The 15,539-nt window shown below is 55.6% G+C and overlaps 1 protein-coding gene across 3 annotated transcripts; it reads left to right on the top strand.

Moving 5' to 3' along the window:
* Positions 1–230: 230 nt before the first annotated feature.
* Positions 231–15,464, top strand: SLC12A9 (solute carrier family 12 member 9). Of its 3 annotated transcripts, none has more exons than XM_050783660.1 (15): positions 254–366; positions 1,135–1,191; positions 1,681–1,903; positions 2,145–2,279; positions 3,867–3,998; positions 5,040–5,348; positions 7,020–7,127; positions 7,236–7,347; positions 8,087–8,244; positions 8,352–8,434; positions 9,285–9,409; positions 9,559–9,751; positions 9,908–10,082; positions 11,176–11,322; positions 14,194–15,464. In XM_050783660.1, exons 3-15 carry the CDS (start codon positions 1,723–1,725, stop codon positions 15,078–15,080), a joined length of 2,745 nt encoding a protein of 914 aa, XP_050639617.1. In that variant the 5' UTR covers positions 254–366; positions 1,135–1,191; positions 1,681–1,722; the 3' UTR covers positions 15,081–15,464. The 3 variants fall into 3 exon arrangements, with proteins under 3 accessions (XP_050639615.1, XP_050639617.1, XP_050639616.1); XM_050783659.1 differs by having other exon boundaries at positions 1,111–1,191; XM_050783658.1 differs by lacking the exon at positions 1,135–1,191 and having other exon boundaries at positions 231–366.
* The last annotated feature ends 75 nt before the right edge of the window (positions 15,465–15,539 follow it).

Raw genomic sequence — 15,539 nt, 5'->3', positions numbered from 1 at the left:
CGGATTGGGGTCCGGTCCCCACTGCCACGATTGTTTGCACCTAAGTGATGGAGGCTCCGAGACCCGCGGCCCACGCCCTGCCGGGGACGCTTGTCTGCAGGGCTGCGTTGCAACCCCGGGCGCACGTGGAGCTGGAGCCGCGCAGGCTGGGGGAGCGCACAGAGGGTCGGGCTTCCCCGGGCGCGCCCACGGGGCGGGGCCGAGGACGGGGACCAATGGCGCGCGCGTGCTGGTGGGGGTGGGGACAGGCTCCGGGCCTGGCATCCCGGTAGCCGCAGCTGTCTTTTCCGGCCCCCGTGCGCTCTCCGCCCGAGGCGGAGCCCCCCGGCTCGCGGGGATCCCCCGAGCGCTGCGTCCTGCGGGTGGGTGAGTGAGTGCCCCGCGGTCCCCGAGATGTGGGGTGCATCTGGCCGGGGAGAAGGAGATCTTGGCTCCTTTGCACCCCAGCGGGCGCAAAGGGGCAGGAGCCCGGGTTGGGGGAGGAGAAGGAGGACCCGGGGACCTTGTGTCGCTCGGTGGGAGCCTGTCTGTGTTTCTGTTTTGCTAGTCGAGGGGTGTGTTTGGGTTGGTAGAATTTGTAGGGGGGGTGCCTCGTGTGGATGGGAGGAATCTGGGGAGGCTAAGGCGAGGGTGGAGGGTTGAGATGGGTTGAGGGAGAGGATTGACGGAGGGTGGGGTTTTGAAAGAGTTGGAAGTTTCTTGGGTGCGGTGATTGCATGGGGGGTCTCGGTAGGGGCAGCTCAGGACACCGAAGGAGAGGATGGCGAAGGCTCTCCTGCCCACAACTTACTTCCCTTTTGGGAGATTTGCTTCCTCTTGCATTGCTAGTTAAGGAAGGAGAGGCTGGAGTAGCCTGTGCCGTCAGAGAACCTTTGCCCCTTTGCAGAACCGGTGCCATCCCTAGTCTCAGGAACATAGGGGAAGGGGTGGCCCCCAGGAGCCAGGAGTGGCCCTGAAACCCTTGCTGACAGGTTTGGGGTACCACTTTTTTTGTGGAGCAGTGGCTGGTACCATTTGCAGCCCCATGGGCTCTTTTTAGCTGCTGGTAAGCAGGGTGTGGGTGCGTTCCTGTTTCCTTGTGGTTGTGTCTTTTTTTGTTTTTTTCTTGAGACAGGGTCTCGCTCTGTCACCCAGGCTGGAGTGCAGTGGCGCGATCTCGGCTCGCTGCAGCCCTAAGCCTCCAGGACTCAGGTGATTCTTGTGCCTCAGCCTCCCAAGTAGCTGTGATTACAGGCATGCACCTGCATGCCTGGCTAATTTTTTTTGTTTGTTTGAGACAGTCTCACTCTGTCACCCAGGCTGGAGTGCAGCGGCGCGATGTTGGCTCACTGCAACCTCTGCCTCCTGGGTTCAAGCAATTCTCCTGCCTCAGCCTCCCAAGTAGCTGGGACTATAGGCATGAGCCACCACGCCTGGCTAATTTTTGTATTTTTAGTAGAGACGGGGTTTCACCATGTTGACCAGGGTGGTCTCGAACTCCTGACCTCAGGTGATCCGCCCACCTCGGCCTCCCAAAGTGCTGGGATTACAGGCGTGAACCACTGAGTCCGGCCAATTTTTGTATTTTTAGTAGAGAGCAGCTCTCTCTTTTGGGGAGGCTTTGGGATATTTGATTAGTGGTCTTTGGGGGTGGGTGGGCTCTGTGGGGCTGCTTTTGATGCAACATAATCTCCTTTACAGGTCACCTAACCCATTTGTGTCTTCCTCTACCCGTGCTCAGCCATGGCCAGTGAGAGCTCACCTCTGCTGGCCTACCGACTCCTGGGGGAGGAGGGGACTGCCCTCCCTCTCAATGGGGCCGGGGCTCCTGGAGGGGCATCTGCCCGGAAGCTGTCCACCTTCCTGGGTGTGGTGGTGCCCACTGTCCTGTCCATGTTCAGCATAGTTGTTTTTCTGAGGATTGGTGAGTGGGTTCTGGGGCGCGTGTGGACTGACTGTAGTATAGGAGGACATGATGGGGAGAGGTGGAGATGGGACTGGGATGAGAGTAGGAAGGGGGACCCAAGAGAAGTGGTTGGCTAAAGGGTTTGGGGAGGGGCTCCCTGTGGGCTTGCATTTAGCTCCACCCTGGAGCTCTGCAGACCCAGGGGGTGGGGGATATAGGGTGTGAGCCCCTGTGACCTGACTCGCTGCTCCTGCCTCAGGGTTTGTGGTGGGCCATGCTGGGCTGCTGCAGGCCCTGGCCATGCTGCTGGTTGCCTACTTCATCCTGGCGCTCACCGTCCTTTCTGTCTGTGCCATCGCCACCAATGGAGCCGTGCAGGGGGGCGGAGCCTACTGTATCCTCCAACATCAATGGACTGGGGTCTGGGCTGTTCTGCCTGCTCGGGAGGGTGTGGAAGGGGCCATTACCTTTGTTGGCTCAGGGGCGAGACAAGTGTTTTTCTTCATTCTTAAAATTTTTTGCCGGGCGTAGTGGCTCATGCCTGTAATCCAGCACTTTGGGAGGCCGAGGTGGGCGCATCACGAGGTCAGGAGATCGAGACCATCCTGGCTAACACGGTGAAACCCTGTCTCTACTAAAAGTATATAAAAAAAAAAAAAATTAGCCAGGCATGGTGGCGGACGCCTGTAGTCCCAGCTAGCGGGAGGCTGAGGTAGGAGAATGGTGTGAACCTGGGAGGCAGAGCTTGCAGTGAGCCAAGATCGTGCCATGCACTCCAGCCTGGGCGACAGAGCGTAACTCCGTCTCAAAAAAAAAAAAAAATTTTTTTATGCTGGGTGCGGTGGCTCATGCCTGTAATCCCAGCACTTTGGGAGGCTGAGGTGGGTGGATCACTTGAGGCCAGGAGTTCAAGACCAGCCTGGCCAACATGGTGAAAACCCGTCTCCACTAAAAATACAAAAATTAGTTGGGCATGTTGGCACTTGCCTGTGATTCCAGCTACTCGGGAGGCTGAGGCACGAGAATCGCTTGAACCTGGGAGGTGGAGGTTGCAGTGAGCCAAGATCGCATCACTGCACTCCAACCTGGGCAGCAGAGCAAGACACTGACTCCCAGACTGCAGTGCAGTGGCGCCATCATAGCTCACTGCGGTCTTGACTTCCTGGGCTCAAGTGATCCTCCTGCCTCAGCCTCCTGAGTAGCTGGCACTATAGGCATGAACCACCACCCCTGTTTAATTTTTAAATTTTTTGTAGAGATGGAATCTTGCTATGTTTCCCAGGCTGGTCTTGAATTCTTGGCCTCAGGTGATCCTCTTGTCTCAGCCTCCCAAAACGCTGGGATTACAGGCGTCAGTCACTATGCCTGGCCTGGCAGGGCAAGTTTTAATAAATGTGCAGCAGGCAGGCTCGTATAATGAAGGAGATCAACATTGCCCTACATGTTTTTTTTTTTTTTTTTTTTTTTTTTTTTTTTTTTTTTTTTGAGACGGAGTCTCGCTCTGTCGCCCAGGCTGGAGTGCAGTGGCCGGATCTCAGCTCACTGCAAGCTCCGCCTCCCGGGTTCACGCCATTCTCCGGCCTCAGCCTCCCGAGTAGCTGGGACTATAGGCGCCCGCCACCTCGCCCGGCTAGTTTTTTGTATTTCTTAATAGAGACGGGGTTTCACCGTGTTAGCCAGGATGGTTTCGATCTCCTGACCTCGTGATCCGCCCGTCTCGGCCTCCCAAAGTGCTGGGATTACAGGCTTGAGCCACCGCGCCCGGCCTGCCCTACATGTTAATGCCAATTTCTAGTCTAACAATCTCATCTGTTAGGCAGTGATTGTTTTACAGATGCAGAAACTGGCACTCGGAGGGTATGAGTGACTTGTGCAAAGCCACATGGCTGGGGCCTGGCTGCACTCAGGTTAAGTGCTTGGAGCTATGGCAACTTCCTCACGTCCATTTCAGTCTCTTTTCCCTTAATGCTTCCACTTTCAGTCATGATCAGCCGCACACTGGGGCCCGAGGTCGGGGGCAGCATTGGGCTCATGTTCTACCTGGCTAACGTCTGTGGCTGTGCCGTCTCCCTGCTGGGACTGGTGGAGTCTGTGCTTGACGTCTTCGGGGCCGGTCTGTGCTCTGTCTGATCTGGGCAGTGCTGTGGGTTTGCAGGGTCTGGGAGTGTGGGATCATGAGGGAGAAGGTCCTCTAAGGGAGAGGGGCAGACTGAGCCATTACCTTGGCTTTCTGGAGCTTCTGCTGTGTGGCCAGCATCGTGCAGGAGATGTGGACATCTCTGAGATTGTCCTTGCCTGCAGGGAGCTTGGATCTAATCGGAGAGACCAGGCTAAGATTCTTAAAATTGACAGAGACCACCAGGGAGAGCTAAGATGCTGGGATGGAGCTAAGAGGGAAGTGGGGAAGGTGGTCTCTCTGACAGCAGGTGGGTAGAGGGGGCTTGTCTTGCTTTGAGTCATGGTTGGGGCTGGGTACCTTCTTTTTTTTTATTTTTTATTTTTTTATTTTTGAGATGGAGTCTTGCTTTGTCACCCAGGCTGGAGTGCAGTGGTGCGATCTCCCCTCACTGCAACCTTTGCCTCCTGCGTTCAAGCGATTCTTCTGCCTCAGCCTCCTGAGTAGTTGGGATTACAGGCACTCACCCCCACGCCTGGCTAAGGATTGTATTTTCAGTAGCGACGGGATTTCACCGTGTTGGCCAGGCTAGTCTCGAATTCCTGACCTCAAGTGATCTACCTGCCTCAGCCCTCCCAAAGTGTTGGGATTACAGGTGTGAGCCCTGGCGCCCTGCCCCCCTTTTTTTTTTCTTTTTTCTTGAGGCAAGGTCTTACTCTGTCACCCAGGCTAGAGTGCAGTGGTACCATCTTGGCTCAATGTAACTTCTGCCTCCCGGGCTCAAGCGATTCTCCTACCTCAGCCTCCCAGTAGCTGGGACTACAGGCATGCCTCCCCACGCCTGGCGAATTTTTGCAGTTTTTGTGGAGTTGGGGTTTCACAATGTTGCCAAGGCTAGTTTTAAACTCCTGGACTCAAGTGATCCTCCCACCTCAGCCTCCCAAAGTGCTGGAATTATAGGCGTGAGCCACCCACCATGCCCGGCTGGTGGGGTGCCTTAGGATCGGGCCTTCTAACTCTGTCCCTACCTCTTTCCAGATGCCACAGGGCCCAGTGGGCTCCGGGTCCTGCCCCAGGGCTACGGCTGGAACCTGCTGTATGGCTCCCTGCTGCTGGGCCTTGTGGGTGGGGTCTGCACCCTGGGAGCTGGCCTCTACGCCAGGGCCTCATTCCTCACATTCCTGCTGGTCTCCGGCTCCCTGGCCTCTGTGCTTATCAGCTTTGTGGCTGTGGGGCCAAGGGACATCCCCTTGACCCCTCGGCCTGGCCCCAATGGTTCCTCCCTGCCACCCCGGTTTGGCCACTTCACCGGCTTCAACAGCAGTACCCTGAAGGACAACTTGGCTGGTGAGCTGGGCACTGCCGTGGCAGGAATCTCGGGGCGAGGGGTGGGCAAGCATCAGGGCTGGGCCCTTAAAAATCTCTGGATGAGCACAGGTGTCAGAGGGAATGGTGGGCAGGAGGTCTGGACTGCAGAGCAGTGCAGTTTAATTCAGGCCTGTCTAGCATGTGTTTGGCCAGCGGGGCAGGAGGAAGCCCACAAAACAGTCCCTGCTTTAGAGGAACTTGTGTTCTAGCTGAGGAGAGACGTGCATTTAGGAATCAGTTAAATAGCACAGTAAGGCCCAGCATGACTTTAACAGATCAGGATCTCCCAGGAGTGGAGAGAGGGAGGCCTGACTATGGGCTGGGGAGGGCAGGAGCCAGGGAGCTGGAGGTAGCCTGAGATAGATGGGTGGGGGATTCAGTCAGGAGCCGGGAACAGAGAGGGAAAGCATCTCAGGGAAGAGCTGGAGACTGGGTGTGGGGACTCACATCTGTAATCCCAGCATTCTGGGAGGCTGAGGCAGGAAGATCACCTGAGGTCAGGAGTTTGAGACCAGTCTGACCAACATGGTGAGACCCTCTCCCCGTCTCTACTAAAAATACAAAAATTAGCTGGGCACGCTGGCTTGCACCTGTAGTCCCAGATACTCAGGAAGCTGAGGGAGAATTGCTTGAACCTGGGAGGTGGAGGTTGCAGTGAACCGAGATTGCGCCATTGCACTCCAGCCTGGGTGACAGAGCGAGGTTCCATCTCCAAAAAAAAAAAAAAAAAACCAAAAACCATAAAATAAAAATACAAAAATTAGCCAGGAGCAGTGGTGCACTCCTGTAGTCCCAGCTACTCAGGAGGCTAAGGCATGAGAATCGCTTGAACCCGGGAGGCAGAGGCTGCAGTGAGCTAAGATCGCCACCCCTGCACTCCAGCCTTGGCTTCAGAATGAGATTCCGTCTCAAAAAAAAAAAAAAAAAAATGGGCTGTGTGCGGTGGCTCACGCCTGTAATCCCAGAACATTGGGAGGTTGAGCTGGGTGGATCACCTGAGGCCAGGAGTTCGAGATCAGCCTGGCCAACATGGTGAAACCCCATCTCTACTAAAGTTACAAAAATTAGCCAGGTGTGGTGGCGGGCACCTGTAACCTCAGCTACCTGAGAGGCTGAGGCAGGAGAATCGCTTGAACCAGGGAGGCAGAGGTTGCAGTGAGCCGAGATCACACCACTGCACTCTGGCCTGGGTAACAGAGCGAGACTCCGTCTCAAAATAAATAAATAAATAAATAAATAAATAAATAAAAATTAAAAAGTTAGATGGGCATGGTGGTGCACACCTGTAGTCCTAGCTACTTGGAAGACTGAGGCAGGAGGATCACTGTAGCTCAGGAGGGAGAGGTTGCAGTAAGCCACTGCACTCCAGCCTGGGTGACAGAGCGAGATCCTGTCTCTAAATAAATAAATAAATTTATAAATAAATAAATAAATAAAAGAGTATGGATTAGGGTCTGGAGGGAGGAATGTCAGAGCATTAGGGGGACGTGGCAATGTGTCTGGCTGACCCAGGGCCAGTGCAGGGGCAGGCTGGTGTCTTAGTGAGTACAGTGCAAGGGGACTGTGGGAATGTGCGGAGAGGGTGGCTAAGAGGCCTGGATCCCCGAGAGGGATGCTGATGCCCTCTCCTCCCTGGGACGATCCTCCTAGCTGGCTACGCTGAGGACTACACCACAGGAGCCATGATGAATTTTGCCAGCGTCTTTGCTGTCCTCTTTAACGGCTGTACAGGCATCATGGCTGGGGCCAACATGTCAGGTGAGAGTCCCTGCCTGCTGCCTCCTGGGGGTTTGGGGCTGCCACCGTGAGGGACCCAGGGGGACGGTGGGAGGGCTGACCTCGCTCCCTCTGCTCCCCCCTCTCCAGGGGAGCTGAAGGACCCCAGCCGGGCGATCCCTCTGGGCACGATCGTCGCTGTCGCCTACACCTTCTTCGTCTATGTCCTGCTTTTCTTCCTCTCCAGCTTCACCTGTGACAGGTGTCTGGGGAGGGACGGGGGTGGAGTGTTGAACAAGATTGGTGCATCTGGGTCACCAAGGGAAGCACAGGCTGGGGGACTGGGGAGCAGAAACCCAGCTTGTTGGAGTGGAGGGAAAATAGGGGGAGGGTAGCTACCAGCGATTGACAACCTGTAGCCAGCAGCTGCCATGGACCCAGTGCTGTTGTAAGCACTTAGCTTGCAAGTGAGGGTGGCTAGTGACTTTCTACCCAGTTTGCATTTCCACAGATATTTGGCCTTTTGTGCATATACCGTTAGGTATGACAGCCGGGTGCAGTGGCTCACACCTGTAATCCCAGCACTTTGGGAGGCTCAGGCAGGAGGATTGCTGGAGCCCAGGGGTTCCAGACCAGCCTGAGCAACATAGCAAGACCCTCCCCCCAAATACAAAAATTAGCCAGGCGTGATGGCAAATGCTTGTAGTCCTGGCTACTTGGGAGGCTGAGGTGGGAGGATTGCTTGAGTCCAAGAGGTCGAGGCTGCAGTGAGCTATGAGTATAGCACTGCACTTTAGCCTGGGGGTTGGAGTGAGACCTTGTCTCTTAAAAAAAAGAGAAAGGAATCACCACTGAGTGATTAAATCCAAGGCCGCCCAATGAATACCAGGCATATCCCTTTAGCACATTTGATATCTGAGTCTGATCCTTAAGATCAGGGCTGGAGATTTTCCTACCCCATGACGCATGATCATCTGTGTCCAACTTTCCCTCCTTCCTAGGACCCTGCTGCAGGAAGACTATGGGTTCTTCCGTGCCATCAGCCTGTGGCCCCCACTGGTGTTGATTGGAATCTATGCCACCGCGCTCTCAGCATCCATGAGCTCGCTCATCGGCGCCTCCCGCATCCTCCATGCCCTGGCCCGGGATGACCTCTTTGGTGGGTTCTCTGCCTCCTTGCTGGCTCGGAGCACGCCCTCCCTTGTCTGTTTGTCCATCCCCGTTAGGCCCCGGCTGATGTGTCTGCTATGGATTCTGTTTTTCTAGGAGTGATCTTGGCGCCGGCCAAGGTTGTGTCCCGGGGCGGAAACCCCTGGGCGGCTGTACTGTATTCTTGGGGCCTGGTGCAGGTGAGCCTTCTTCTTCAAGGAGCCCTTTCCCTCACCCCACCAGCTGGCAGGATGGGGGCGCAGTTAGATGCAGGCTGGAAGACAAATGCAAAGGCAGATGTGTATGCACTTGGCGGTGCACTGGCACTCTGCAGCGTTCACTGGCACTTTGTGGGGTTCACCAGCACTTTGCAGGTTGCCCCAGTGCTTTGCAGGGTTCATTGGCACCCTGGGGGGGTTCACTGACACTTTTTGGGGTACATGGGCATTTTGCAGGGTTCACTGACACTTTGTGGGGTATATTAGTATTTTTCAGGGTTCACTGGCACTTTGTGGGGTGCCCCAGCACTTTGGGGGATTCACTGGCACTCTGTGGGATGTACCAACACTTTGTGGGGTTCACTGACACTTTGGAGGTTTGGTGGCACTCTGTGGGGGTGCACTGGCCCTTTCTGGGGTTCATTGACACTGGGGGTACAGCGGCACTTTGCAGGGCTCATGAGCACTTTTCAGGGTTCATTGACACTTTGGGGTGCACTGGCCCTTTCTGGGGTTAATTGACATTTTGGGGTGTGCTGGCACTTTGCATGGTTCACTGGTACTTTCCAGGGGTTCACTGACACTTTGGGGGTACACTGGCACTTTCCGGGGTTCATTGACACGGGGGTCACTGGCACTTTTAGGGTTTAATAGCATTTTGGGGGTTGGGTTCATTGACACTTTGGGGGTGCACTGGCGCTTTGCAGGGTTCACTGGCACTTTCTGGGGCTCATTGACACTTTGGGGGTACACTGGCACTCTGGTGTTCACTGGCATTTTGGGGGTACACCGGCACTTTGGATCAATGGCACGCCTCTTGGCCTCTGCCCAGCTGGTGCTCCTGGCCGGGAAGCTGAACACGCTGGCTGCCGTGGTCACTGTCTTCTACCTGGTGGCCTATGCCGCTGTGGACCTGTCCTGCCTGAGCCTGGAGTGGGCCTCGGCCCCCAACTTCCGGTGAGAGACTCAGAGGCCTTTGTCCCCAGAGAGAAGAAGGAAGGAATGGGAAAACGGGGAGGACTCAGGCTCAGGCGTGGGGTTGGGGACAGCAGCCTCGGGTGCGGCCAGCCCTGAGTTTCTGTCTCTCCTCCCCTCCATGCCCGCAGCCCCACCTTCAGCCTGTTCTCCTGGCACACCTGCCTGCTGGGGGTGGCCTCCTGCCTGCTCATGATGTTCCTCATCAGCCCTGGTGCGGCTGGTGGCTCCCTGCTCCTCATGGGTCTCCTGGCTGCCCTGCTCACCGCGCGAGGAGGTCCCAGCAGCTGGGGCTATGTCAGCCAGGCCTTGCTTTTCCACCAGGTATCCCCGCGGAGCTGGCGGGGTGGTGGGGAGACGGGAGGTGGTCAAATAACCCCCTCTCTCTTTGGCTGGAGTTGGTGTTCCCGTCCAGGAGGCGCTGAACAGGGCTGTGTATTTGATCCTGCCACTTCCCCATCACCTCACCCATGTACCCAGGTGCGTAAGTATCTGCTCCGGCTGGACGTCCGGAAGGATCACGTGAAGTTCTGGCGGCCCCAGCTGCTGCTCCTGGTGGGGAACCCCCGGGGCGCCCTGCCTCTGCTGCGGTTGGCCAACCAGCTTAAGAAGGGGGGGCTCTACGTGCTGGGCCACGTCACCCTGGGAGACCTTGGTGAGCTGCCCTCCCACTCATTCACTCACTCCCATCCTTCTTTCCCCCTACCTTTTTTTTTTTTTTTTTGAGACGGAGCTTCGTTCTGTTGCCCAGGCTGGAGTGCAGTAGGATGATCTTGGCTCACTGCAACCTCCACCTCCCAGGTTCAAGTGATTCTCCTGCCTTAGCCTCCTGAGCTGGGATTACAGGCACACACCACCATGCCCAGCTAGTTTTTGTATTTTTAGTAGAGAAGGGGTTTCACCCTGTTGGCCAAGCTGGTCTCGAACTCCTGACCTCAAATGCTCCACCCACCTCAGCCTCCCAAAGTGCTGGGATTGTAGGCATGAGACACTATGACCAGTCCCCCTCCCCCTGTTTTTTTTGAGACAAGGTCTTGCTCTGTCACCCAGATTGGAGGGCAGTGGTGCCATCATAGTTCACTGCAGCCTCAACCTCTTGGGCTCAAGCAATCCTCCTGCCTTGGCCTCCTGAGTAGCTGGGACTACAGGTGTGAGCCCCTAGGCCTGGCTAATTTGTAGAGATGAGGTCTTTTTATGTTTCCCAGGCTGGTCTGGAACTCCTGGCTCAAGCAACCCTCCCACTTTGGCCTCCCAAAGTGCAGGGATTATAGGCATGAGCCATGACACCAGCCCCTCTTCCCATTTTATTTTTTTATTTTTTTATTTTTGAGACGGAGTCTCGCTCTGCCGCCCGGGCTGGAGTGCAGTGGCTGGATCTCAGCTCACTGCAACCTCCGCCTCCCAGGTTTATGCCATTCTCCTGCCTCGGCCTCCCGAGTAGCTGGGACTACAGGCGCCCGCCACCTCGCCCGGCTATTTTTTTGTATTTTTTAGTAGAGATGGGGTTTCACCGTGTTAGCCAGGATGGTCTTGATCTCCTGACCTCGTGATCCGCCCGTCTCGGCCTCCCAAAGTGCTGGGATTACAGGCTTGAGCCACCACGCCCGGCCCCTCTTCCCATTTTATTTCCTTCCCCATGACCCCTCCAAGCAGCCATAGCCCTGCCTTGGCGCATCTGTGATTTGGACTCTAGGAGACATTGAGTTTGGCCAACACTGGCTACCTTCCTTTCCTTATCTTCTCTGTAGACTCCCTCCCCTCGGACCCTGTACAGCCGCAGTATGGGGCATGGCTCAGCCTGGTGGACCGGGCCCAGGTGAAGGCTTTTGTGGATCTAACTCTCTCACCCTCCGTGCGCCAGGGGGCTCAGCATCTGCTGCGAATCTCCGGCCTCGGTGAGCTGCTCCTCCCTGGATGCCCTTGGCCCTCCTCTGTGGCCACTTCATATCTCCGCTCTCCGCCCCTAGAGAGTCAGCCGCAGATTGCAAACTGCAAAAGGACCTTATAGTTGAGAGCAGATAAGACGGTGCTCAAAGATAATAGCCTCAGACAGTGTGTGATAAAGTCTAATAGGAGATGCTAGGGACTGGCAATGCTGTTGCGGTTTTTTTTTTTTCCTTTTTTTTTTTTTGAGACCGAGTCTCGCTCTGTCTTGCCCAGGCTGGAGTGCAGTGGCACAATCTTGGCTCACTGCAGCCTCCGCCTTCCAGGTTCAAGTGATTCTCCTGTCTCATCCTTCCGAGTAGCTGGCTGGGATTACAGGCGTGTGCTACCACGCCTGGCTAATTTTCGTATTTTTAGTAGAGATGGGGGTTTCACCATGTTGCCCAGGCTGGTCTTAAGCTCCTGACCTCAGGTGACCCACCCGCTTTGACCTCCCAAAGTGCTGGGATTACAGGCACCTGGCCTTTCTTTCTTTTTTTTTCTGACCCAAAAATTGGGGTATGGGCACTGAAGAGTGTATTTTTGGGGACAATGGAGCATTATTTGAATCTCCAGCTGCCTCATCAAATCAGGTGGTTTTTAACCACCAGCGTTCAGAGGAAGGCATGCCAGCCACTATGCACTGATATGGCCGGCAAAGGTTTTGCGGAGAGATGGTAATTCAGCCAGGCTTTGAAAGGGGTTGGGATGTAGGAGAAGTAATGTGTCTCCCCCGCCCCGCCCTGACCCGAAGCCACAAAGGATGCCAGAGGCTGTGTGGGGCGGACGCTTGTGGATGGAGCAGTGAATTCTCAGCTTTTAGCGCTGAGGCCACCGGGGTTATCTATGCTCAGTCACTGCCTTCTCCCTTAATCCTGGACCAGTACCTGTCACCAAAGTGCATGCTTCCTTCTCTATTCAGAGTCTAGCTGAAGTTCAACAGTGTTGGACATTGCCCAGTTCAGTGTAAATCAGAACCCTAGGAAATACTCAGGAGGGGGCATGACTAGTTTATTTTGCAAGATCAGCTGGAGTTCACACCTGCTGAGATGTGCTGGGGTGTCGCCAAGCATCATTGACCCACAGAGTGTCTGAGAGCCTGGTCTTCACTTTTTGTGCAGAGACCACAATGCTCATGAAAGTTTTCCTGTGGAAGATACCAGGTCGGTGCAAAAGCAATTGCGGTTTTTTTTTTTTTTTTGGACAGGGTCTCACTCTGTTGCCCAGGCTGGAGTGCAGTGGCACGATGTTGGCTCACTGCAACCTCTGCCTTCCGGGTTCAAGTGCTTCTCCCATCTCAGCCTCCCAAGTAGCTGAGACTGCAGATACACGCCAGCATGTCTGGCTAATTTTTGTATATTTTTAGTAGAGATGGGGTTTCACCACATTGCCCAGGCTGATGTTAAACTTCCGACCTCAGGTCCGCCTCTGTCTCCCAAAGTGCTGGGGTGCCATTTTAATGGGAAAAAAAAAACCGCAATTACTTTTGCACCAACCTATTCCAATAAAAGGAAAAGTATTTCCTTTAAATGGTGGATTCTCCTATCATAGAAAATTTGACTTATGGGTTGAGCAATGTTTGCTTCATGAGAAGGGGTCTTGGAAGACGTCTCCGTGTCTCCCTGTAAACTCAGCCTGGTTCAAGGGGGCAATTATCCGATTCCACATGGGTTGTTCAAACATTAAGAACCAAGAGCTTGTCAGCAGGGACTTGGAGCATTGTGGTTGGCACATGCCCAGCTCGGTGGCTCAGAGTGTGGCCTCTCATGCTGGGTGGAGGCGGATTGCGTTGACCTACCTGCCCCAGTACCTACCAGCCGTGAGCCTGTGGGCAAGTGACTTCATCGCTTGGTGCTTTGGGTTCCTTATCAGTAAAAAGAGGAGACTAAATAGTACCTACCTCATAGCATTACTTCAAGGTTCAAATAAGTTAAAATACAAAGTGCTTTCTATAGGACACAGCCCCTGGTAAGCGGATACCATGCAATGAACCACCACGATTAGGGTTTTACAGTAAACAGTACTAGGGTTAGGGTTTACTGCAGTAAACACACTGGGTAGCCCTGGTTCTTTTTTTTTTTTTTCTTGAGATGGAGTCTTGCTGGAGTCTCACTCTGTTGCCCAGACTGGAGTACAGTGGTGTGATCTCAGCTGACTGCAACCTCCACCTTCCGGTTTCATGCAATTCTCATGTCTCAGCCTCCTGAGTAGCTGAGATTATAGGCACCCACCACAATGCCTGGCTAATTTTTGTATTTTTAGTAGAGACAGCATTTCACCGTATTGGCCAGGCTGGTCTCAAACTCCTGACCTCAGGTGATCTATGTGCCTCAGCTTCCCAAGCTGCTGGGATTACAGGTGTGAGCCACTGTGCCCTGCCTGGTCCATTTTCTCATCTTTCCATAGCAGAATCTGGGACGCTATTACCCTGGGGATTCAGGTCATCAGCTTGGCTGATCAGGGTGTCTGGTTTGCACAACTGAGTCAAACTCGCATCTCCTACCATGAAACAGATGCCCCGCTAGAAGCCGGGAGTGGACAGTGTCCTACTCTCTCCGCAGAATTGGAGTGCTCATTAGTGGCAAGAATCCTAATGCGAACTTTGCCTGTTTAAGTGGAGGAGATTAGTCACCGAGATAATAAAATAAATGCATGTGAAAGTGTTTAGGAAAAATGAAAAGTCATTATGCAAATGTGCAGAATGTTGCCGTGAGAGCCCGTACACAGTGGGAGTGTCATACCTATGGCTGACACTCATTGCTGTCAGCGTGTGGGAGCGTGGTGTAAACTTAGCCTGTGAGCCTGACTCCTGTCTGTTCCTGCCTTCCCCACTCTGCCCCCAGGTGGCATGAAGCCCAACACGTTGGTCCTGGGTTTCTACGATGACGCCCCACCGCAGGACCATTTCCTGACGGACCCGGCTTTCTCTGAGCCTGCAGACAGTACCAGGGAGGGCAGTTCCCCAGCTCTGAGTACCCTGTTCCCTCCTCCCCGGGCTCCTGGGAGCCCCCGGGCTCTCAGTCCCCAGGACTACGTGGCCACGGTGGCCGATGCCCTCAAGATGAACAAGAATGTGGTGCTGGCCCGGGCCAGTGGGGCCTTGCCCCCTGAGCGGCTGAGCCGGGGGTCTGGGGGCACCTCTCAGCTGCACCATGTGGACGTGTGGCCCCTCAACCTGCTGCGGCCCCGGGGTGGGCCTGGCTACGTGGACGTCTGCGGCCTCTTCCTACTGCAGATGGCAACCATCTTGGGCATGGTGCCCGCTTGGCATAGCGCCCGGCTCCGGATCTTCCTGTGCCTGGGGCCTAGGGAGGCGCCTGGGGCGGCCGAGGGGCGGCTGCGGGCACTGCTGAGCCAACTGAGGATCCGGGCTGAGGTGCAGGAGGTGGTGTGGGGCGAGGGGGCTGGGGCTGGGGAACCCGAGGTGGAGGAGGAAGGGGACTTTGTGAACAGTGGGCGGGGAGATGTGGAGGCAGAGGCCCTGGCACGCAGCGCCAACGCCCTGGTTCGGGCCCAGCAGGGGCGTGGCACAGGAGGAGGGCCGGGTGGGCCGGAGGGTGGGGATACCGAGGGCCCCACCACAGCCCTCACCTTCCTGTACTTGCCTCGGCCGCCCGCCGATCCTGCCCGCTACCCCCGATACCTGGCGCTACTGGAGACTCTAACCCGAGACCTGGGCCCCACGCTGCTGGTTCACGGGGTCACCCCAGTCACCTGCACTGATCTCTGATGCCCCTGCCTCCAGGGCTGGGTAGAGAGGGCCCAGGCAGGTGGCCCATCCCGATCCTGAGGAGGAGGAGGAGGAAGGCACTGTGTCCCGTGGCCCTGCCCTTGGGACGTGGAGCCCAGGGGAGGTTTGAAGGGGATCATGCCACCTCCTTTGGCAGAGGGACTCCAGCACACTAACTCTGGGCGCCTGTCCCCACCGTGCAGGGGAGGGAGTCCGCAGCCTCCCTTCACTGGTGCCTTGATGCTAGGGGCCAGGCCTCCGTGACTCTGGGCTACCTCAGTTTCCCCATTTTGGCCAGACTCACCGGCCCACTGGGGTGGTGATGTTTTCGTTCTGTTTTATTTTTCTAACTCTGCTGACCATGAATAAAAGACCAAAACACTACAGGCTGGCTGAGCAGTGCTGGTGGGTAGCTGAGAGGGAGCGGGTGGGAAGGGAGAGCTCTGCAGAGGGGTGGAG

This window comes from Macaca thibetana, chromosome 3 (assembly GCF_024542745.1).
Source record: "Macaca thibetana thibetana isolate TM-01 chromosome 3, ASM2454274v1, whole genome shotgun sequence".
In the NCBI taxonomy this organism is placed as follows: domain Eukaryota; kingdom Metazoa; phylum Chordata; class Mammalia; order Primates; family Cercopithecidae; genus Macaca; species Macaca thibetana.
The sequence above is the reverse complement of the archived record's forward strand: the minus strand, read 5'-3'. Positions and strand labels throughout refer to the sequence as shown.